Below are 23,657 nucleotides of genomic sequence, written 5' to 3' on the forward strand. Positions count from 1 at the left end.
TAGTCTAGTGAAAAATAAACCTTAACTGCTTTAAGCTATTGGAATTTAGGATTTTCCTATTAGGGCAGCCAGCATTATTTATTCTGGCTAATCAGAGTCTAGCAGAATATAGCATTCAAATTCACAATAAAAGGGAAGGAACTAGTGTTCACTAATACAATTGGGAGAATTACTCATTTGTGCTCTTGATGACCTTGGATGGGAAGTCCATCTTACAGATGTGGAAACTAAGGCTTGACAGGAACCCAGCCAATAAACAGTGGATGGAACTTTCAATCTAAGGTCCAGTTTCACAGTCTTTGATTGATCTTTTTACTAGAACACTTTTCTCTCAAACTTCATTGTGCATCAGGATCACATTTGTTAAAAATGCAGGTTTCTAGTCCCCACCCTCAGAAGTGCTGATTCAGAGTCTGTGTAGGGCCTGGAAATGTGCATTTTAACAAATTCCTAGCAGATACTTACGTCACTGACCCAGTGACCGCATTGTGGGAGCCACTGCACTGGACTACCTTTCTTCTTACATTGCACCAGGCACGAGTGCCTTGAGACCCAAACCTTAGCATCAAATGTTACAGACCTTCCTACTCACTGCAAACAGAGTTACTGGGATGCAATGAAAAGCCCACTTAAATTTAAGATGGAAGGAAATTTCCTATTTCCTCTTCCTTCCATGGCTTATCTCTCCCTTGAGCACATTAGCACACACCAGCCTGAGCCACTGATCTAGAACTCCATCATCCCACATGATCTCTACCCAACCATAGTTGCCTGGAAGGGAAATTCTTTTCAACATAAAAACTGAACAAACAAACATTTTTTTTTTTCTTCTCAGCATGTGTACTTGCAATAGGAAAGTCTCAGATTTAGGAGATGTGTTTCTCTTTGCCACTTATCTGTAAGATTATTAGCTCAGCTTCCTCATCTACAAAATGGGCTTATTCCAATAGCAGCCACCTTGCAGGGCTATGGTGACGGTTACCAGATGAGGTGCTGATGGGAAAGCATTTTGTCAACAGCAAGGGGCTCTAAAGTCTTCAATAATGTCACGTCAGGGGTCATCACCCTGATTGCTAATCTCTGAACGTAGACAGGCTGATGTTCTTTTACTTAGCCAGATATTCCAAGAAACAGGGCTTTTCTTTCTGCCTCATGCTAACATGAACAACAAACAAGAATAATCATTGCAGATTACCCAAATAATGACCAGGAGAAAAATCACAGGAAAACTAAAGTGCTCCCTTTATCTAACTATTGCAGGTAAAGTGGAACCTCTTAAAATGTGGCCAGAGAGTAGCCTAGAGTAATTGTCTATTTGCTTAGTCTGTATTGAACACAGCTGTACCCTCTCCACCCCCTGCACCCCAATTTTGAAATGCTGCTGGAATAATCAGCCATCTATAAAAGCTATGAAATGGAAAACAAAATAAGACTCCTTATCCCCTATGATGGCACTTTTTTTTTAAACCTTTGCAAGTTTTAAACACAGAGATTGATTATGTTCCTGCTGGGTGAAAGCAGCTCCTTTGTCTTCTGCACTTACTGTATCACTGAAAAATGCACAGGCGACCGGGGCAGCCACAAGTCACAGATGCAGAGCTCTGGACTTGCCTGACAAGATGTGGCTTTGTTCCTTGACATCCAGTGTGGGGCTTGCACATTGGGATTTCTCTCCTGTGTGCGCACAGTGTCGGGGCTCCGAAACGCCATCTTAGTAACAGGATGACAAGGACTCAGTCTGTACTGCATTTCTGAAACAGCTGGAGGCTGGGATGAGAGGGCAAGGGGCTACATACGTCTCTGTAACGGCTCTGAGACAACTCCGAGAGCTGTGGATCACTGTGATGGGTGTGGTTTGTGCCTCTATGCCCACTACTATGTGGTTTTGAAGTTTTATTTCATCTCCTCTCAACAGCCTCACTCAAACCTTACCAGGACACATTCTCATCTTTCATTTAAACAAACAAACAAACAAACAAACAATAAATGTGTGGCTGTTCTTAACGTTCTATCAGATAGGCAGTGCTGTGCTCTGGTCTTGGCTCGACAGAGCACCTTTCAGAAGACACCAGCATTTCAAGAGGGCTTCTAAAAAGAGTTTCCTGTTCTTTGCAGCGAGGGAATGGGGATGTCAGATGATGTGGAAGCCGCGGAACCCCCTGAAGAGTTGCCATGATTGTTGGCAGATGCTGCAGGGCTCAACAACGGCGTTCCAGTCCGATGGTACTCTGACTTCGCTCATTTTGTTCCTCAGTCTCAGTGTGAAGACCAGTATCTAGTTTCTGTTTTGTCAATGAGAGGTCTCAAGAGCCCCAGGGAAAGCCCACCAACCTGAGCCATTCCCGCCTGGGCTTTGTGTGTGAGGATGAGCAGATCTAGTTGCTCTTGTGTGCCCTCTCAGCTTTGAGGCAATCCTGGTGATGATGGGAGCCAAAGTGATGATGACAATGATGATAATGAGGATGAAGATGATACCCAAACTTCACTCAGGTCTATATTCTTCCCTTCTTTCTTTGAAGTGATTCACAGAGACGCGTGCCCAGGGTGCACTAAGTCAGTCAAAGTTGAACTGAACTCATAATGCCTTTGATTGTTATTCCTATTTTTAGAAAATGTTTTTGTAGCAGAAGAAATTACCTAGCTTGAGGAGATGCCAGCTCACAGTCAGAATTAGTCCTTAGATTTTGGGGGGACACACCATTTGCCACCTTGGAACGAGGCTCAGGTGGGTCAGACTCAGCACCAATTTTCCCAAACCATGAATAGCATGCCAACTACAGTTAGCCATGATTACTGTATTCATTGCTGGTTTTATGAGCATAAAAAATGCATTTCAATTTTCTCCCTTGAACACTGTATTATGATTTAAGCAGCAAAAACCCTTCATACATATTATTTTATATACTGCCTATAGGGGGTATAATGTGAATTCCTTAGGAATGTAAAATACAAATTTAGACTACCCTTTCTTTCTAGCATAAGTACTACTTTCTAAATAAGAAAGAATACATATCAGGTTTCATGGGATGATTTGTCTACCATCCCTATCTCATTCACCATCCCCCCACCAGCAGAAAGACAGCAGCTTTCTAAGTGATTGCAATGATCAGTAGTGAGGAGGGGAGAAGAGGGAAAACCTGGTACTTCCCAAAGAGGGTCCTACATCTGATCTGTCATATGGTATTTAATGCTGGTTTTCATGACTTAAGTGTTGATTCAAACTCAACAATCCCCAAGTGCTTTAATCCTAAATCTGTCTGATTCCCTGAATCATGGGCAGTAAGGAAATGAAGGCAGTTATATCTGTTTCAACCAACTTCCTTATCCAACCTAATGTATTCATCAGTACCCTGTAAATACTCTGAAAATCATCTGACTAAATTCCTGAAACACAGAGTTGGATCTCAAGTTCTTTTTAGGAACATGGTATGTTGCTTTAATGATCAATCCATATAAAAAACTATGTTCAAATTAATTTAGATCCTAGAAGATGTTAATTCCAAATTGTTACAGACACACACATGCACATTCTCACACTTAGGTTTACTAGATACATAACTGTTTTGTCTCAGCAGCTCACCAGAATGTGCAGTGCAATCATGCAGAATTCACACTATGGATAGGAAACACAATGACTTCCAGATCAGATTAAAACCAGGGGGCCAGGCTAAGATGTGGTCTTTGGGTTGAATGGTGGTGCATAAATATATTCTGCTTGATCTGTACAATGTTTAAAAATGTTGGAATTTTAATTAAAAAACCCCAACTCAGATTCTTCTTCAGAAAATATGATAACTGGCCTTTCATTTCTACAAAAACAATAAGGGGCTAAAGCTGAACAGTAATAGCCCCTATAGATAAGGGGTGGACTTTCCGTCTCACCCCAGTTCTTGACACTCCCTATGAACAATCTCAGAACTGCCTGCTTCACTTATGTTCAAGCTTCTCTTTGGCCCTGGCATGCATTTGAGGTTGTAGTGCCTTTTCTAGGCAGACTCGTTTTATGCTTCCCCAAATGTTATGAGATGAATTGTGTCTCCCCAAATTCATATGCTGAAGTCCTAATTCCCAGTATCTCAGAATGTGGCCTTATTTGGAGACAGGATCTTTACAGAATCAGATTAAAACAAGGTCTTTGGCCTTGGCTGGTTGGCTCAGTGGTAGAGCATCAGATTGGCATGTGGATGTCTAGGTTTCGATTCCCAGTCAGGGCACACAGAAGTGGCCACCTGCTTCTCCACCCCTCCTCTTCTCGCTTCTCTCTCTCTCTCTCTGCAGCCATGGTTCAATTGGAGCAAGTTGTCCCAGGTGCTGAGGATGGCTCCATGGCCTCTGCCTCAGGCGCTAAAAAATGGCTCTTGTTTCAACAGAGCAAGGGCCCCAGATGGGCAGAGCATCTCCTTCTAGTGGTCTTGCTGGGTGGATCTAGGCTGGGGCACATCTGAGGGTCTGTCTCTGCCTCTATCCCACTCACTAAATTTAAAAATAAGATAAAACTTATGTAAAAAGAAAAAAAAGGTCTTTATGGTGGGCTCTCATTTGATATGATTGGTGTCCTTATAGAAGGAGAGAGCTGGGTACAGAGACACACAGAAGGAGAAGTGAAGATGAAGGTAGAGACCAGGGTGACGGATCTACAAGCCAAGGAGCACCAAAGAGTGCCTGCAAACCACCAGAGACTGGGGCCTAGAACAGTTTCTCTCATATGGCTCTCAGGACAAACCAACCCCACCAACACTTTGATCTAGAACTTCCAGCCTTCAGAACTGTGAAACAATAAATACTTGTTTTGTAAGCCACTCAGTCTGTGGAACTTTGTTACAACTGCCCTAGAAAACGTACACTCCATTCTAGCTCAAATTAAGTATCTTCCTTTGGTCATTGAGAAGACTCATAAGTGAGTGGCTTCAACCACTGGCTATGTCTCATCTAGAAAAAGGACATCATAAGGAGAAACATTCTTTCCAAAACCAAGCAGCCAGACATCCAAGATCTTTCCCATAGAGATGTTTCTAATTCTAAGTGGGGGCTTATGCCTTCTCCAGCTCAGGTAGGTGCTGAAAAAAAATTTTTTTTTCTTCTGTATTTTTCTGAAGCCGGAAACGGAGAGAGACAGTCAGACAGACTCCTGCATGCGCCCGACCGGGATCCACCCGGCACGCCCACCAGGGGGCGACGCTCTGCCCACCAGGGGGCGATACTCTGCCCCTCCAGCGCGTCGCTCTGTTGCGACCAGAGCCACTCTAGCGCCTGGGGCAGAGGCCGAGGAGCCATCCCCAGCGCCCGGGCCATCTTTGCTCCAGTGGAGCCTTGGCTGCGGGAAGGGAAGAGAGAGACAGAGAGGGAGGAGAGGGGGAGGGGTGGAGAAGCAGATAGGCACTTCTCCTGTGTGCCCTGGCCGGGAATCGAACCCGGGACTTCTGCACGCCAGGCTTACGCTCTACCACTGAGCCAACTGGCCAGGGCCTGCTGAAAATTTTTGATCAATCATGACTGCAGAAAAGATGATAGCAGATCATCCCAGAGAGGGTGGGTGATATTTTAACAGTGAAGAAATATCAATATTTTGGGGAAACAAGTGTTTGAGGGAGGCAGAGTGCCTGAATTCCCATTTACTACTGAGCTTAATTTAGATTGCATACTCCTACACATCTATTTCAAGACACCTTCTGTTTTCTTTTTCTCCTCTGGCTTTTTCTCCTTCTGATCTAACATTACAGAGGGCATGGGAGGGGTCGGAGGGACAGGAGGGCAGTTGGAGAGGACTGGGCCAGCTGCGTCTGAAAAACCGGCTGCTCCCCAGGAAGAGGCCCAAGTGCACTAGCTATTGAGTCACCATGAACAGGTCACATTTCAGGGTATTAGTTCCTTTCTTTTACAATAAGTAGTCCTGGTGATTATAGAATGATTCACTTTCTGTGGTGTTTCAGAAACAAAAGCGTTACTTCTTTCTGTACCATACTTACCGTTAGTACCTGAAAACCCCATTCGCAGTGGTCCTGAACTCCATCCTTGAGGGGTTTCACTTCTTCACCCAGTCAATGTCCCTAGCTGGGAAGTGGAGAGGGGCCAGAGGTGTCTTCCGCTGACCAAGAGGTCACCTTGACAGGTCACCCTAATTATGAATATTGAGAAGCATCGCTCCATGTTTAATGTTTTTAATGGTAATTTTTATCAGGGGGGAGATGGTGGTAACTGGATTTCAAATAAATAAAATAGAGCGATGTGGATTAAATAAAACTGAGGGTGGGGGTTGAGGGTGGGGACAAAAGGCTTGGTAAATGAAGGGAACTGGAAGTGGGTTTGCTGGTTAAGATCACAGTTAGGCTGACCACTTATTAGGGTTCAGGTCAAAGGGCATTGAGAAGACACCTAGAGAGAAAGTAGCATGGTCTTGAATTTGGGAGGACTCTGGGAGGGTGAAGAATTATCCTGAGATCTCCACATTCCCCTTGACTAGAGGTCACTGGAGATAAAAAGACCAGTTCCCATGGCCCTGAGATGGGTCCTCAGACCAGTGGATTTTAAGCTTTTTAGGGGCTCCATCAATAACAATCTAAGCATGGTTATTGCTACATATGCCATTTCTTTGTTTAGAAGTTACATACAAGTACTACTGTACTAACATACTATGTACATGATAACACAGGGAGAATCAACTTAAAAAGAATGATATAAAAGAGACAGAAGTTATATTATTTCCATCCCACATGCACCAGAGTAGATGGCCTTGCTCATCCCTTGGTGCTCTGCATCTGTCCTGAGTCTGTACGGTAGTCCCCTCTCATTTGTGGGGACTTGTTTCAAGACCTCTCATGGATCCTGAGACCCCAGGTGGTACTGAAACTTATATATACTGTATTCTTTTCCTATACATACTTTATCAACCTTATGATAAAGTTTACTTTATAAATTACAGTAAGAGATTAACAACAACATAATAAATGGAACAATTATAATAATATATTGTAATAAAAGTTATGTGAATGTGATCTTTCTCTCCCAAATACCTTGTACAGTACTCAGCTTTTCACTGGAAGGAAGCACTTTATGGCTTCTCTTTGATAAATCTTAATTGCCAGCATCACTACTCTTATGCTTTGGAGCCACTGTTAAGTAAAATAAGAGCTAAACCCTAGCAGCGTGATACCTCTACAGTAGATATGATAACCAAGACAGTTACTAAGCGACTAATGGGCAGAGTGTATACAGTGTAGGATACACCAGTGGTTTTCAACCTCTCTACACTTGGGGACCAGTGACCTAACCAGCCAGAAATGGAAACACACAACGAATAAAGTTTTATCTTCCCATGCATAATAGTGCAACACGGTAGAAGTTGGTGCTTGGTTTCCAAACTCCATATGTACAATACGCTTAATACTATGTAAGTTTGTCCGAATATTTTTTGTCAATTGCGCATGATTCGTAAATGCTCTGCTCAGTGCAAAAAGTTGTTCCAATGAGCCTACAAGTTCCCAAGGTATCTAAGACAACCTCAATAGTATTTTCATCGATGACACGGTGACCAGTGGCAATCACCCTGAGCATAATAAGCAAATTCAACTAAGATCTTTGAGTCTAATATCTTCAAACAACATCAGGGCAGTTAAATCTTTCATGGATGGCACAAAATTTCTGGTGGACTGACACCTGTTTGTGGACTGGCAGTTGGAAAGCACTGGGATACACTAGACAAAGGGATGATTCGTGTCCTGGGGAGAGAGGGCAGAACAGCATGAGATTTTATTGTACTATTAGAATAGTGTGCAATTTAAAACTTAAAAATTGTTTACATCTGGAATTTTTCATTTAGTATTTTCAGACTGTGGCTGACTGTGGATAACTGAAAAGCAAACTGTGGATAAGGGGGACCACTGAGTACATAAGGAGGAGTGTTGCCTATGTTCATGCCCCAAGGGCAGCCACGTTTCTCCAATGGTGGTTGACCGAGAGATTTATGATCCAAACATCCAGATTAGTTGCTGACTGAGGTTTAGGAGAGTCTGCCCAAAAGCATCAATGAGAAAATATTTTTCAGAAGAACAATATTTTTCTCTTATAGAAACTCTGCCTTAATACTTGACATCATTTTGCTTGACATTTCTGCCCTCTCCTCAACTTTCAATGTGGGTTTATTCTTGGAGTGGTGAATTTTTTTAATGCTATTAAAACAGTCAGGCTAAAATTATGTTTTATATCTTGCTTACTCCATGAGGATTACAGGCTGGATCACATGATTTTGGAAGAATTTAAGATTTTCGGCACATTCGCTACCTCAAATGGCCCAGGAACACAACAGCCTTGTAGCTTCAGAAATTCAAGCTTTACAACAGATTCTTACATTCTTTTGGTTACTTTTTACCATAATGAAGCTTGCCTTTTACACACAGTGATTGGATGATTTAATCTAATCCTGTCAGATTGGGATACAAAGGCCCAGGGAAGGTCAATGCCTACTTAGGAAACAGAAGAAACAGAGCTGGAGTGCGTTCCGGGTCCTGGCCACAGGATAGTTCTCTCTCCCCCATGTCACCTCTGGCTCTCAGATTTCCCCTTCACCGGCTCTGGCTTCAGGGTAGATGAGTGAGCCCTTGGATGGGAATCGGTGGCTGCACTACCTCAGAGAAGTAGACCTGGCCTGTCCTCCTGGCTGTCTGAACTCTGTACAACCTTATCAGACTGCGGAACACTCCTGGCATTCTCCCTTTTAGGCCCAGTTCCTATAATCTGGCTAGAGAGGCCAAGGGTCTTGATACAAGAAAATAAACCCTTTAAAAGAAAGAATGCACAAAGATGAAGTGGCCTTAGAGTGAGGATGGAGGCCAGCTCGACACCTTGAATGTGCCCAACAGTCCCTTCTGTACTTGTTTCTCTCCCTAGTCAGGGTGACTTCTCCTTCTAATGACCAGGGTGAGAGGGTGGAAATGAATGCGTACCATGGTCAACCTTCCGCGGAGTTCATGAATTCTGAGCAGTACTGAAGTGTTGTAGAAGAGGAAGGGCTGGGAAAGGGTTGATTCATAAGGATAAGGTTTCCAGTGCAGAAAACCTTCCCCAGTGCAAGGTTGCTCTCTGTCTCGTCCCACCTCTGAGTTTGGTCACCACCACTGCTAGCCAGGCACACTGGGATGTGTGGACATGGATTCAGGCAGGAGAAGCTGGCAGCTGTCTCTCTTTTTGGAAGGATGTTCTGGGACAACAGTGGGTGGCCTTTTGGTCAGCTACCTCCAGGAGGAATGGCTCAACAGTGGACAAGCCAAGTGGCTTGCCACACACACCTGCAGCAACCTCACGCATCTGCTTTCTATACCTCCCACTTTTCTCCCTTGCCATAGGAGATGCCAACTTGATCAGCCAGATGTGCTGGTATCTCACATCTGCAGAAAGGTCTTCCACTTCCCCATATACCTGGGGCTCTGCCTGCACTGTAGCAGGGGTGGGGAAATGAGGGGTGAGGGCAGAGAAACACCATAAAGGATGCCCACACTCAGAACATGAGACTGAACTTTGCCTGAGAAGAGGGGCTGGGAGCAAAAATCTGCTCCTTCTCTTTCTCCTATACTCTACTCTCACCCCCAAACAGCCCCAGTTATATCAGGTATAAAACTGAATAGGCTGGTCAGGAAATCAGTCCAGAACTATATCCACCCCCCTCCCACAAACTCCAGCAAGAAAACCTAGCCTACAACCTAGGAGATGAGACTTGGGGAGGCCAGGGTCATTGTTTCCAAGTACCTTAAAGTCTCCCATGGTAAAAGGCATAAGGCTTTGAGTAGCTGCAGAAAACAGAGAATATGACCCAGGGTGAGAGCTGCATGGACAGAGCACTCAGTTTAATAGAAGGAAGAATGTTTAACCATCAGGTTCTCCAACAACAGGACAAGCTCTCCAGAGTTCTCTAATTATCACTGAGGTGCTAAGAGAGATCTGGATGATCAAAGTGTGGATGTGAACCACATTCAGTGACAGACCGGAAAGAGGGATGGGGGAGTGGGTGGTTAGATATTTTCATTCCATGATTCTAAAGACTGCCTAATGCAAGGACAAATCATCCAGCAGTGTTAACTATTTATACACAGTTCTGTAAGATTAGAACAATATCCTACAGGAAGAAAACAAGTTAATTATGAGAAAGAAGCCATCCTTAAGTAACAAAATGTATCAGCTGAGACAGAAGAATCCCAGCACACTATTGGATATCATTTGCTTCCATAACTTTAGGTACCAATTGTCTCACGTGTACTTGTGAAGATGATAATGAAAGTGATTGATGGGGTTGTTGGGAGAAGAAAATGAATAATAAGAGATGACTGATGTGTACTATGACTATGTTAGTGGCTTTACTTATATTATTTAATACTACAACCGCATATTTTACAAATACATGAACACAAGAATAAGTGTGAGTTACTCAAGGCAATAGAGCTAGGAAGAGGGAGAGTAGAATGAAATCTGGAAGATGTTTACACATTGCATCCAAACACTTAGCACACTGATTAGGACAAAGTCGGGGCTCATGTGATGGCTATTATTATAGAGGCAGAGTAATATGGTAGTCAAGAGGGAGTGCTCTGGGGCAGATCTGTACAACATTATACAGGTAACTAAACTGCTCTATGCCTCCGGGTTCTCATCTGTAAAGTGGCACAAAATGTTCATTTCATAGGGAGCCTCAAAGATTAAGTGATTTAATGCATATAAGATGTTTGGAAGAATGCCTGGCAAATAATATGTGCTCCACAAATGTAAACTAGCACCATATAAATGCACTCTAGATTATAAATACACACATAGGTGTTTAGTATATTAATGTAACATACTCTATGTCTATGTCTGTATTATCCGAACATAAAGGGTAATCACTCAAGAAGAGTCACAGTTTAGTAATGAGGCATCATTAATGACCACTGATGTTTTTTGGTTGCATAATATAGAAGAAGATGCATTTATTTGATTGCTTTGCACTTAACCAACCACAACTCCTACGTGTACAGGCTCTTAATTCTACTGGATGATGGTGATTTCTCTACAGGTGGTCTTGTCCTGGGCATTTTCCCCTCAGTTTCTCCCTGAACCTCTAATCAAGTGAAATTTTCCAGGTTTGCACTATAGAAGCAACTCAGCCGATGAAATGGAATGTTTTCCATTGACTCTTTCTGCAGTAAGCTCTTCAAGAGATACCCAAGACCGGCCCTGGCCAGTTAGCTCAGCGTTAGAGCGTCGGTCTGGCGTGCGGGGGACCCAGGTTCGATTCCCGGCCAGGGCACATAGGAGAAGCGCCCATTTGCTTCTCCACCCCCACCCCCCTCCTTCCTTTCTGTCTCTCTCTTCCCCTCCCGTAGCCAAGGCTCCATTGGAGCAAAGATGGCCCGGGCGCTGGGGATGGCTCCTTGGCCTCTGCCCCAGGCGCTAGAGTGGCTCTGGTCATGGCAGAGCGACGCCCCGGAGGGGCAGAGCATCACCCCCTGGTGGGCAGAGCGTCGCCCCTGGTGGGCGTGCCGGGTGGATCCCGGTCGGCGCATGCGGGAGTCTGTCAGACTGTCTCTCTCCGTTTCCAGCTTCAGAAAAAAAAAAAAAGAGATACCCAAGACCGATTTGGGGATGAATTCTTCTACCAAAATCTGTAGCGCGGTGATTCTGCTGTCCTACCTGGTGAGCTTGGTGCCGATCTGCTGCCTCAGCTCCAGTCTCTCTTCATCTGTCTGCCTGGGAAGGATGTTCTTTTCTTCTAGCTCTCGCTTGGAGGGCCTGTTGCTGAGTTTGATGGCTAAGGAGTCCTTCCTGCACACCTTCATGGCCAGGGAGCCTGCAGAGGGGAGAAACGAGTCAATAATGCCAGCACACACCTGCCTGGGTTCCCACGGGACCAAATGTGGGCCACATGGTAAAAGGCAGAAAGACAACGGGCTTAACACCTAAGAGTGGTTAGGGTCACAAAGGACATCTGAACAGAGTTCCTGTGATCAACACGATCTACATGCACAGCACGTGTTGAGCATGTGAGGAGTATACAGGGAGCCTGTGATGGATCTTTTCTGTCCAGACACTTTCAGTGTACTGCCAGTGTCACCAAGGAGGGCAGGCCAGTCTGCAGTGCATCAGAAAGCACAGTGGGGAGAAAGGACAGAGGCCTTTAGGAACCAGGTGAACCTTCACAGAGAAGAAGGGGCTGGCACCTGCAGAGCAAATGACTTGTGCACACACAGTAGGTGGTGGACATTTGCACATGGGAAAGCTCAGAGGTGACAGATAAAAAACCAGGTAATTACAAGAGACAAAAGAGAGCAGTGACCATAGAGCTGGGGAGAAGTGAAGGAAAAGAAAGCTGGGCAGATAGAGTGGAGTCCATTTAGGATGGGATTGGAAGTGAGTTCATTAAAACAGGCAACGTTCTGGGATTTTTTCCCCCCAACATAAGGCAGGGCAGGACTCTCGTCTATCTGGAATAAATCTGTGGTTCTCAATCAGGCGTGATCTTTAGGCAAGTCTAGACATAGTCTTGGTTGTCAAAACTGGAGCTCAGGGGCGAGGGTACTCCTGGTATCCAGTGGACAGGGCCCAGGGATGTTATTAAATACCCTGCTGTGCACAGGGAGCCCCCAACAAAGCCTTATTTGGTCCAAAATGTCAACAGTGCTGAGGCTGAGAAATGCTGGTGTAAAACAGTCAATTCTCTGGGCAGGGACTCCTCTACCATGGCTCATTTGGACCCTTGGCTGCCCCTCTGTGATCCTCTCCTCAACTGTATCTTGATAATTTCATAGCTCACCAGGACTCTTACCAAGTGAGAGGAAGAGACTGGGAAATGGAAAGTTTGGGGGATTCCTTTGCATTTTACTTAATAGTGCTCATCCTCTTTCTTCCTCCACTGGTTTTAGAACATGGCCTTTGGGATGAGACACAACTGACATTGAACCCTAGCACTGCCACTTAGTAGATGTGAGGCTCTGGGTAAGTCACTTACCTCTCCTTTTCCTCACCTTCTCTGTAGAATGGGGCAATCATGTCTGCCCCTGGGTGTCATAAGAGGTAAGTAACAGAATAAAAATCTTAGCATGTAGCCAGGCACAGTATATACACAGTGAAAAGTTGCTTATAATATAAATTCATTTATTTAAAAGTTAAACAAATATCTATCTCTAATCACTTAACTAAAATTTATTTATTATTCAGCTCCAGAATGACAGATTTTGAACTTTGCTTTCTTCATTTCTTCTTAGCACATTGTAAGGCCTAAAATAAGAAATTTAAATTCAGGCTTTTTTAAGTTGTTGAGGTCTGCTTAAAATGAATTTGCCGCATATACAATGGTAAGTGTATCTGACTATTATGTGACTGGAATTGAATTTTAGGGTCTCCAGCTCCTTTTTTGGGGGAGAGATCACATTCCAAGGGAAGCAATCAAAGAAAGGAAGAGCCAACTAAGCAGCTGCAGGTGGTGGCATGATGCTCTAATTTTTGTAGCTATATGGATGTTTAGAAGACATCTACACTTTCATTCTACTAACAAAGAAACTGAAGCCCTAAGAAGTCAACTGAGCTGCCCTGTAAACTAGGGCCAGTTGACACCAGACCCTGAATTAGAACCAGAGTGTTGGTCAGCCCCCCACCCTCCAATGAAGAATTGGATGCACGCACTGGTGTACAATGAGCTGTCATCATCCTCGTCTTCCTCCTCCTCCTCCTCTTCTCTTGTGTAAAGGCAAGAAGAGTCTTTGTAGTCTGATTCATGAGGCACATTTTCTTTATTGTCATCACATTCAATCACAACAGTTGGCACTTGTCTTATTTCTGGAAGGCCCAGAGGTCCTGCTTTGGTGACCCCGTCACCCGAGTGCAAACCAGAGCTGTGGTAAGAAGTGGAACAGGGAACCCTCTGCTCAGAGCTGTATAAAGAGAAGGAGGAAAAAAAGACATTCATTCTGCCTGATGTCATATAAATGCATCAGGACCTTTTATAAAACTCAGTTATCTGGTCCTAATAGGCAAAGAGTCTCTGAAGTCTCGTTTCTCAGCTTACAGCTAAACTTCTGACGACAGCAGAATTTTCTAATGGTGGCAGCAGCATGGAGTAGAAAGAATTCCAATGTGTTGTGAATGGATGGTGGAGACACTAGAACGGCACTGTGAATGCACTTAATGCCATTGAACTGTGCACTTTAATGATGAAAATGGTAATTTTCTGTCCTGTGTATTTACAATTAAAAAAATAAAAACACAAAATTGAAAACTATTTCACTCAACAAGTATTTCTGGGTAAGATCCATACCTCCAAGGACCAAAGGAAAATTCCTTGGCCAACCATACGTCTCATAGGAGAAGTAAAAAGGTTGATCTAATGGAGGAGCTATGGATCCAGAAAAAAGATAATACATGAGGTTCTAGCTTTCAAAGCTATATAGCATGATCAGTAGGCAATGAGTATGGGAAAGACCAATTGTAATTTCCTGCATGGACATCCAGGGGAAGAGAACAGGTGGGACCACAAGACTAGCGACCCATTCATGAACATCAGGATGGACATGGTCAAGGGTGACTTAGAGAAAGTTCTATCCTACGATGACATCAGACCATCAGCAGCCACAGGTAATGATTCATCTCTTTTTTTCTGGGTAAGTTTTCCAGGAAGCAATGGTGATGATATTCTTGGTTTTCCCACTTAAATCGAGCCTTCTCAGATAAAATGTGTTTTCTAATTAAAAATTACTTGCTTCATAAATAGAAGCCATATTAAGTTGTAGGAAAATTAGAAAATGCATATATTCAAAAATAAAGAAAATAGTTATTTTCTTAATAGTGTCTATCTTAGGCTCTGGAGCAATTTAGAATCCTTTTTACAAAAGGTTCTGAATGAAGTCCAGCAAGAATAATGGACCAGAAACACAGAATTAAATTTTATAATTTTTTTCAGATTAATTAGAAGTAGAATTTATATCTTTCATTTAAGGAATTTCTAAACAGAAAAATCAATGCATTTAGCATCCAAAAGTGTTTGATATTCATAAAACAACAAAGTGTGAGGTTATACTCTATGTCAATAAGTTCACATGAAAATATTTTCTACAAAAGAAAAATCTTACTCATGCCATATGAATGCATGATAGTCTCCCTTGAAACTTTCAATTATGCTTTAAATTATTGCTATGTCTAATTTAAATTCAATTACTTTTCTTCCTTCCACTATTTCCAAAGGGCTGCTTTGCTCTTTGTATTTTCCACATAACTCCACAGTGACACAAATGGAAAATCTAGTTCACACACTATGAGCTATGATGTTTATGGCAACGAATTCTAACAACTAAAAAAAGAAACCCTTCAATGACTGAATAAGATTAAATCATATATTTACAAAAATGCAGGTTAAGGGCTCTGTATCTCTCCTAGTTTAATACAAACGTTAATGAGAGCAGGAAGGTGCGGTACATGACAGATGGTCTCTGGGTGACAAATATCACAGTGGACTGAAAGATGACCGAATGGGGAGATAGTGCCCCACCTCCCAGGGTGGCCCTTCCATCAGGCAATAACTCACACTGTGTACCAATTCTGCTTGGGATTTCACACTCAGTATGAAAGAAGTCAGGATAGAAAAGGTATGTGTTGCCCTACCCCTTGCTTTCTCCTTTCCCTAATCTAGACATTAATTAACAATAGTTCCTACAAAGACACAGAGCTGGGGATATTATACATGAAGGTTGAAAAGCAGCTAACATTTGGTGGGGAAAAAAGAGTTGGAAACCAGAAGGTATGACTTCTTTAAGGCAGAAGGCTCCAAACAACCTCAAGATGATAGAGAAAGAAATACTATGCAGTAGCAGATAAACTCAGCCTTCCAGGCAACCTGTGATACAGGAGACTGTGATTTCTCTTTCCTCAAAGACACACTGGATGTGTGAGACTGAGTAGAATGGAATGATAAGGTACTAGGCATAGTACTACTTACAACCCTTGTAAAATAGGGACCAGTTGTGGAGATCAGCAACTGACTGCCTGCTGGAGGTGCCACAAAAACAGCTGGGGACTTCACCCGGCTAATAACATCATCTTTCTGAGGTGTGACTAGCATGTGACAGCTCTATTTTTCCAAAAGGATGAAAAGGAAAGAGCTCTGGAGATTGGTTTGGACAACAGTGTGAAAGTACTTAACTATACTGAACTGTACTTAAGAATGGTGAAGACTAGCAGTGGTGGGTAAGGTAGTGTTGGTGATCACGAGGTTGCCACTGGGCTCGTCCCGGAGATTGCTTCTCTGCAGCAGGGTGCAGAAAGTGGCAGGGTGGCCCATGGAGGATTGGGAGGGCACTGTCCAGGTTGGAGGCTTTCTCCTGGACCCCTTCTGCCTCTGGGCTCGAGGTACCCCTGGTGACAGATGTAGCCCTAAAGGCAGATCTGAGCACTTAAGAATCCAGAAGTATTGAGATTCCAAGATGGCAGTGGAGTAGGCAAATGCACAGACTGCCAGCTCCCATCACCAAACTAAATTACAAATTAACTTAGGAACAGTCATCGTGAAAAACCAATTTTGGACTAAAAGAATAGGACTCAAAAACCAAGGAGCACAGAAGAATCCACATGGATCCTGATAGAAAGTGCGGGAACATGGTGGGGGCTCCCCTGCTCCCAGGAGCGAGGGGAGGCTGAGGCTGAGGGTCCAGAAGGGCTCTCATTACAAGAAGACAGACCCTGAGAAGCAGGGGCCCTCAGTCTTAGAACCAGAGACCCAGCCTAGAAACCCAGGGACTGGAGGAGACAGCCAGATAGCATTGAATAGGGAGAAGAGCAAAAGTTCTGTCTGTGGGAAGCGGCTGGTGAGCCTTAAAGGGCCAGAGCAGAAAATATTGCTCACAGCCAATTGCCTGGGGCTCCAGGGTTAAGGAGGGCTGAGAGGACTGACTGGTCTTGCATGAGGAAAGTGTGGAGAATGAGACAGTGATGGAAAGAGGAGTGCCTGGGCTGACCTAAGCTGAGCTGACTCATTCTCCAGTGAGGAGGCAGCAATAGCTGGGGAAGGGGTCGATCCCTCCACCTATCACAAGCCTAAAGTAGAAGCAGGTGTCCTACCTCCAAAAAGCTCTCCAGCTCCAATCAGCAAGAAAGACACTTCAGAAAGGAGGAAGTAAGGGGGAGGAGCAGTGACTCGTGTATCCAGGGATACCTGAGCTACACCTTCTCCTTCATACTGAGAATGTGCCCTGCCTCTGGGAAGTAACTGGCAGAACACACCTTCATATTCTCAGAGTAACACCCCACCCATTGCATTCTTGGATACAGTTTCAACTAAGCCCCCTGCTGAGATCAGCAAACAGAAGCTCCTTTCTGGGTTAAGCAAACAGACAGCAGAAAAATCAAGACTTTAAAGTGGCTCTAGTAGTTAAGGAGAATTAAATCCAAGCAACCAGCAGAAGCAGAGAAATAAAGGCCTGGAGGAGAAGCCAAATTAAATAAACCAACCTCAGACCTACAACTCTAACAAGCCTGCAAACTACACACAGAAACAGTGGAAAGACAGAGAAATGTAAGCCATATGAATCAACAGGAAAAATCTCCAGAAAAAGAACTAGATGAAATGGAGTATTCAAATTACTGGATGCAGAGTTTAAAACAATGATTGTTAGGATACTTAAGGTTCTAAAGCTACAATGGATGGACTTAATGAGCACCTAAATAAAGAAATAATAAGCATCAAAAAGGACACTGAAATCATGAAAACAAACCAGACAGAAATGACAAACATAATATCAGAAATGAAGACTACACTAGAAAGAATTAAAAGCAAGTTGGATGAAGCAGTGGATCGAATCAGCGATTTAGAAGACAAGATAAACAAAAACATGGAAGCAGCCTAACCAGGAGGTGGTGCAGTGAATAGAGCATCAGACTGGGGTGCGGAAGGATCCAGGTTCGAGGCCCCGAGGTCGCCAGCTTGAGTGCAGACTCATCTGGTTTGAGCAAAGCTTACCAGCTTGGACCCAAGGTTGCTGGCTCAAGCAAGGGGTTACTCGGTCGGCTGAAGGCCCACAGTCAAGGCACATATGAGAAAGCAATCAATGAACAACTAAGGTATTGCAACGCACAATGAAAAACTAATGATTGATGCTTCTCATCTTTCTCCATTCCTGTTTGTCTGTCCCTGTCTATCCCTCTCTCTGACTCATTCTCTGTCTCTGTAAAAAATAATAATAAAAAAAAAAACATGGAAGCAGAACAGCAAAAAGAAAAGAGGATCAAAAAGTCTGAGGAAACTCTAAGAGAGCTCCGTGACAACATGAAGAGAAACAATATTTGCATAATAGAAGTTCCCGAAGAAGAAGAGAAAGAACAAGGGATAGAGAACCTAATTTAAAAAATTATAGCTGAAAATTTCCCTAAATTGTTGCAGGAAAGAGTCACACAGGTTCAAGAAGCACAAAAAACCCCATTAAAAAAGAACCCAAAGAGACCTATACCAAGACACATCATAATCAAAATACCAAAGCTAAAAGATAAAGAAAAAATACTACAAGCTGCAAGAGAAAAAGCAGTCAATCACCTACAAAGGAGCCCCCATAAGGATCACATCTGACTTTTCAACAGAAACACTTGAGGCCAGAAGGAAATGGCAAGAAATATTCAAAATAGTGCAGAACAAGAGCCTACAACCAAGACTTCTTTATACAGCAAGGCTATCATTTAAAATTGAAGAAGAAATAAAAAGCTTCCCAGACAAAAAAAACCCTCAAGGAATTCATTACAACCAAACCAATGCTGCAAGAAATGATAAGGGACCTGTTGTAAGCAGAACAAAGCAGGAAAAGAATCTAGTAAAAGAGGAGTGTAGATTGAAAGAATAAAATGGCAATAAACAGCTACATATCAATAATAACCTTAAATGTAAATGGATTAAATGATCCAATCAAAAGACATAGGGTAGCTGCATGGATAAGAAAATAGGACCTGTACATATGCTGTCTATAAGAGACCCACCTCAAAACAAAAGATACACATAGACTGAAAGTAAAAGGATGGAAAAAATATTTCATGCAAATGGAAATGAAAAAAAAGCTGGGGTAGCAATACTTATATCAGACAAAATAGACTTTAAAACAAAGGCTATAGTAAGAGATAAAAATGGTCACTACATAATGATAAAAGGAGCAATCCTACAGGAAGAAATAACTATTATAAATATCTATGCACCTAATATAGCAGCACCTAAATATATAAAGCAGACTTTGATGGACATAAAGGGTGAGATCAACAGCAATACTACAATAGTAGGGGATTTCAATACCCAACTAACATCACTAGATAGATCCTCAAGAAAGAAAATTAACAAAAAAAACAGCAGCCTTAAGGGACACACTAGATCAACTGAATTTAATAGATATCTTCAGAATCTTTCACCCTAAAGCAGCAGAATATACATTCTTTTCAAGTGCTCATGGTACATTCTCTAGGATAGACCACATGTTAGGGCACAAAAGTGGTCTCAACAAATTTAAGAAGATTGAAACCGTATCAAGCATCTTCTCATTACAATGGCATAAACCTAGAAATCAAGTACAATAAAAAAACTGAAAAATACTCAAACACTTGGAAACTAAATAGCATGTTATTAAATAATGAATGGGTCAACAATGAGATCAAGGAAGAAATAAAAAAAATTTCCTTGAAACAAATGAAAATGAGTACACAACAACTCAAATTTATGGGACACAGCAAAAGCAGTCTTGAGAGGGAAGTTCATAGCATTACAGGCATACCTTAAGAAGTTAGAAAAAGCTCAAATAAACAACTTAACCCTGCAACTAAAGAACTAGAAAAAGAACAGCAAGTAAAGCCCAGAGAAAGTAAAAGTTAGGAAATAATAAAGGTCAGAGTGGAAATAAATGACATAGAGGCTAAAAAAAACAATACAGAGGGTCAATGAAACCAAGAGATGGTTCTTTGAAAAGGTAAACAAGATCGATGACCCTTTAACCAGACTCACCAAGAAAAAAAGAGAGAGAGGACTCAAATAAATAAAATTAGAAATGAGGGTGGAGAAGTAACAACTGACACAACAGAAATACAAAATATTGTAAGAAAATACTATGAATGAAGAACTGTATGCCAAAAAATTAGATAACCTAGGTGAAATGGACAAATATTGAAACATATAATCTTTCAAAAATCAATCTGGAAGAATCAGAAAACATAAACAGACTGATTACAGCAAATGAGATTGAAATAGTCATAAAAAATACTCCCAACAAACAAAAGCCCTGGGCCAGATGGCTTCACAGGCAAATTCTACCAAATATTCAAAGAAGAACTAACTCCTATCCTTCTCAAGCTATTTCACAAAATTCAAGAGGAGGGAAGACTTCCAAGCTCCTTATATGAGGTGAGGATAATTCTGAATCCAAAACCAGGCAAAGACAATACAAAGAAAGAAAGGTAATATTCCTGATGAATTTAGATGCTGAAATTCTCAACAAAATATTAGCAAACCGGATCCAGCAATAAATGAAAAACATTATACATCATGATCAAGTGGGATTTATTCTGAGGAGGCAAGGCTGGTACAATATTTGTAAATCAATCAATGTTGTTCAACATATAAACAAAAGGAAGGAGAAAAACCACATGATAATATCAATAGATACAGAAAAAGCATTTGATAAAATCCAGCACCCATTTATGATCAAAACTCTCAGCAAAGTAAGAATATAGGGAACATACCCCAACATGATAAAGGCCATCTATGACAAACCCACAGCCACTGTCAAACTCAATGGCCAAAAGTTAAAAGCAATTCCCTTAGGATCAGGAACAAGGCAGTGGTGCCCCATTCACCACTCTTATTCAACATAGTTCTGGAAGTCCCAGCCACAGCAATCAGACAAGAAGAAGAAATATAAGGCATCCGAATTGTAAAAGAAGAAGTAAAACTATCATTATTTGCAGATGTTATGATACTGTACATAGAAAACCCTAAAGTCGCAGTCAAAAAACTACTAGATCTGGTAAATGACTTCAGCAAGGTGGCAGGATATAAAATTAATATTCAGAAATCAGAGGCATTTTTACATACCAACAATGAACTGTCTAAAAGAGAAATTAAGGAAACAATTTCCTTCACTATTGCAACAACAAAAAAATAAAATACCTACGAGTAAATTTAACCAAGGAGGTTAAAGAATTGTACTCGAAAAATTATGAAATACTGATAAAAGAAATCAAGAAAGATACAAACAAGTGGAAGCATATACCGTGTTCATGGATAGGAAGAATAAACATCATTAAATCATCTATATTACCCAAAGCAATTTATAAATTCAATGCAATTCTTATTAAAATATCAATAACATACTTCAAAGATATAGAACAAATATTCCAAAAACTCATATGGAACAAGTAAGAACACGAATAGCCTCAACAATTTTGAAAAAGAAGAATAACATGGGTGGTATCACACTTCCTGATATCAAGTTATACTAAAGGCCACTGTACTCAAAACAGCTTGGTACTGGCATAAGAACAGGCATATAGATCAATGGAACAGAACAGAGAATCAAAAATTAAATCCGCACCTTTATGGACAATTGATATTTGACAAAGAAGGTAATAGCATATAATGGAGTAAAGACAGTCTCTTTAACAAATGGTGTTGGGAAAATTGGACAGCTACCTGCAAAGAGTTGAAACTAGAGCACCAATTTATACCATTCACAAAAATAAACTCAAAATTGATAAAAGACTCAAATGTAAGTCATGAAACCATAAGCATCTTATAAGAAAACATAGGCAGTAAGCTCTCCGACATCTCTCGCAGCAATATATTTGCTGATTTACCTCTACAGGGAGGTGAAAAAATAAATGACAAGATAAACAAATGAGACTATATCAAACTAAAAAGCTCCTGCACAACTAAAAACAATATAAACAAAATAAAAAGACAAACCACACAATGGGAGAACATATTCGACAATATGTCTGATAAGAGGTTAATAACCAAAATTTATAAAGAACTTGTAAAACTCAACACCAGGAAGATAAACAATCCAATCAAAAAATGGGCAAAAGAAATGAATAGACACTTCACCAAAGAGGACATACAGATGGCCAATAGGCATATGAAAAAATGCTCAACATCACTAATGATTAGAGAAATGCAAATTAAAACCACAATGAGATATCACCTCACACCAGTCAGAATGGCACTCATCAACAAAACAACACAGAATAAGTGCTGGCGAGGATGTGGAGAAAAGAGAACCCTCCTGCACTGCTGGTGGGAATGCAGACTGGTGCAGCCACTGTAGAAAACAGTATGGAGATTCCTCAAAAAATTAAAAATGGAACTGCCCTTTTACCCAGCCATCCCACTTTTAGGAATATATCCCAGGAACACCACACCACAGATTCAAAAGAAGAAATGCACCCCCATGTTTATGGCAGCATTGTTTACAACAGCCAAGATCTGGAAACAGCCCAAGTGTCCGTGGATTAAAAAGATGTGGTATTATGAAATACTATGCAGCCATGGGGAAGAAGGAATTCTTATCTTTTGCGACAGCATGGATGGACCTGGAAACTATTATGTTAAGTGAAATAAGCCAGGCAGAGAAAGAAAAATATCATATGACCTCACTCATTTGAGGAATCCAGTGAACAATGTGAACTGAGGAGCAGAATAGAGACAGAAGCAGGATCAAAGGAACCAGAGGGAAAGCAGAGAGAAGGAAAGTGGATGAGAGGATGGGATCAGAGAAGGGAGAGAGATTAGTGAAATTATATACACATAACACAGCGCTATAGAGAGCAGAACAGAAAATCCTGGAGGGAAGGTGGGAGGGCGTTGTGGGTAGGGGGTAAGGGGGATGTTGAGGGGAACATGGGGGATGAGGGATGCATTTGGGGAGATACTAGTATCTATGTAAACACAATAAATTAAAATAAATTAAAAAAAGAATTGTTAAGATGACAAAAAGAAAAAGAAGCAGGTGTTTTCCATGAAGCGAGGTGAATCCACAAAAAGGGTTTTTATGTATTGAGTTAATTATGTCACCGATTGCCCCCTCTGAGAGGAAGGCTGACAAGCCCCCGAATGACCCCTTCTATCTGGCGACTCTGGAGAAGGACAAGAGAGCAGGGAAGGACCCAGGAGAGAGGAGTGAGCTGAGAAGGAGGCTGGGGAGGTTCTTATGTGACCTCAGTTTGAGGAGATAGGATTAGGATACAAATCTGAGTCCAAATTTTTGCCACTTATTGTTGATCAGATTATTAAACTTCTCTGAGCCTCAGCTTTCTCAGCAAACCTGGGTAAAACACACCTTTTGTGTAGGGCTGGTGCAGGTGAAGTGTCCCTCCTACTGGCCATGCCCTTATGTAAGACCCTCACTTGTTATTTGTAGAAATGAGCTTCCAACTGTTTTCAAAACCCCAGTATTAGTCTCTTTTCCACACTGTTGTCAGAGCAACTTTCTAAAACTCAGATCTAGACTCATTATGACTCTGAATGTCTGACCCATCTATAAAGCCAGTGCTTCAAGAGCAACAAATGGAAAATCCAGTTAACACATGAACTATACTATTTAAGGCAAAGAATTAAACCAACCTAAATGTAGCACCTTATCACATTTGGCCTCTACCGCTACTGGCATCGGCAGAAAGGGGAACAATCAGTCTAG

The 23,657-nt window shown here is 41.9% G+C and overlaps 1 protein-coding gene across 4 annotated transcripts in view; it reads right to left on the bottom strand.

Annotated features, from left to right (window-relative positions):
* Positions 1-23,657, bottom strand: part of PHACTR1 (phosphatase and actin regulator 1) — a 657,956-nt gene that overhangs the window by 41,044 nt on the left and 593,255 nt on the right. For all 4 annotated transcript variants that reach the window (XM_066268374.1, XM_066268377.1, XM_066268376.1 and 1 more), the window contains 2 exons: positions 13,642-13,889; positions 11,653-11,809 (listed from right to left, as the gene is read on the bottom strand). In XM_066268374.1, coding sequence (XP_066124471.1) covers positions 11,653-11,809; positions 13,642-13,889 — 405 coding nt within the window. The remainder of the gene's footprint in view (positions 1-11,652; positions 11,810-13,641; positions 13,890-23,657) is intronic.

Source organism: Saccopteryx bilineata, chromosome 3 (assembly GCF_036850765.1).
Source record: "Saccopteryx bilineata isolate mSacBil1 chromosome 3, mSacBil1_pri_phased_curated, whole genome shotgun sequence".
NCBI lineage: Eukaryota > Metazoa > Chordata > Mammalia > Chiroptera > Emballonuridae > Saccopteryx > Saccopteryx bilineata.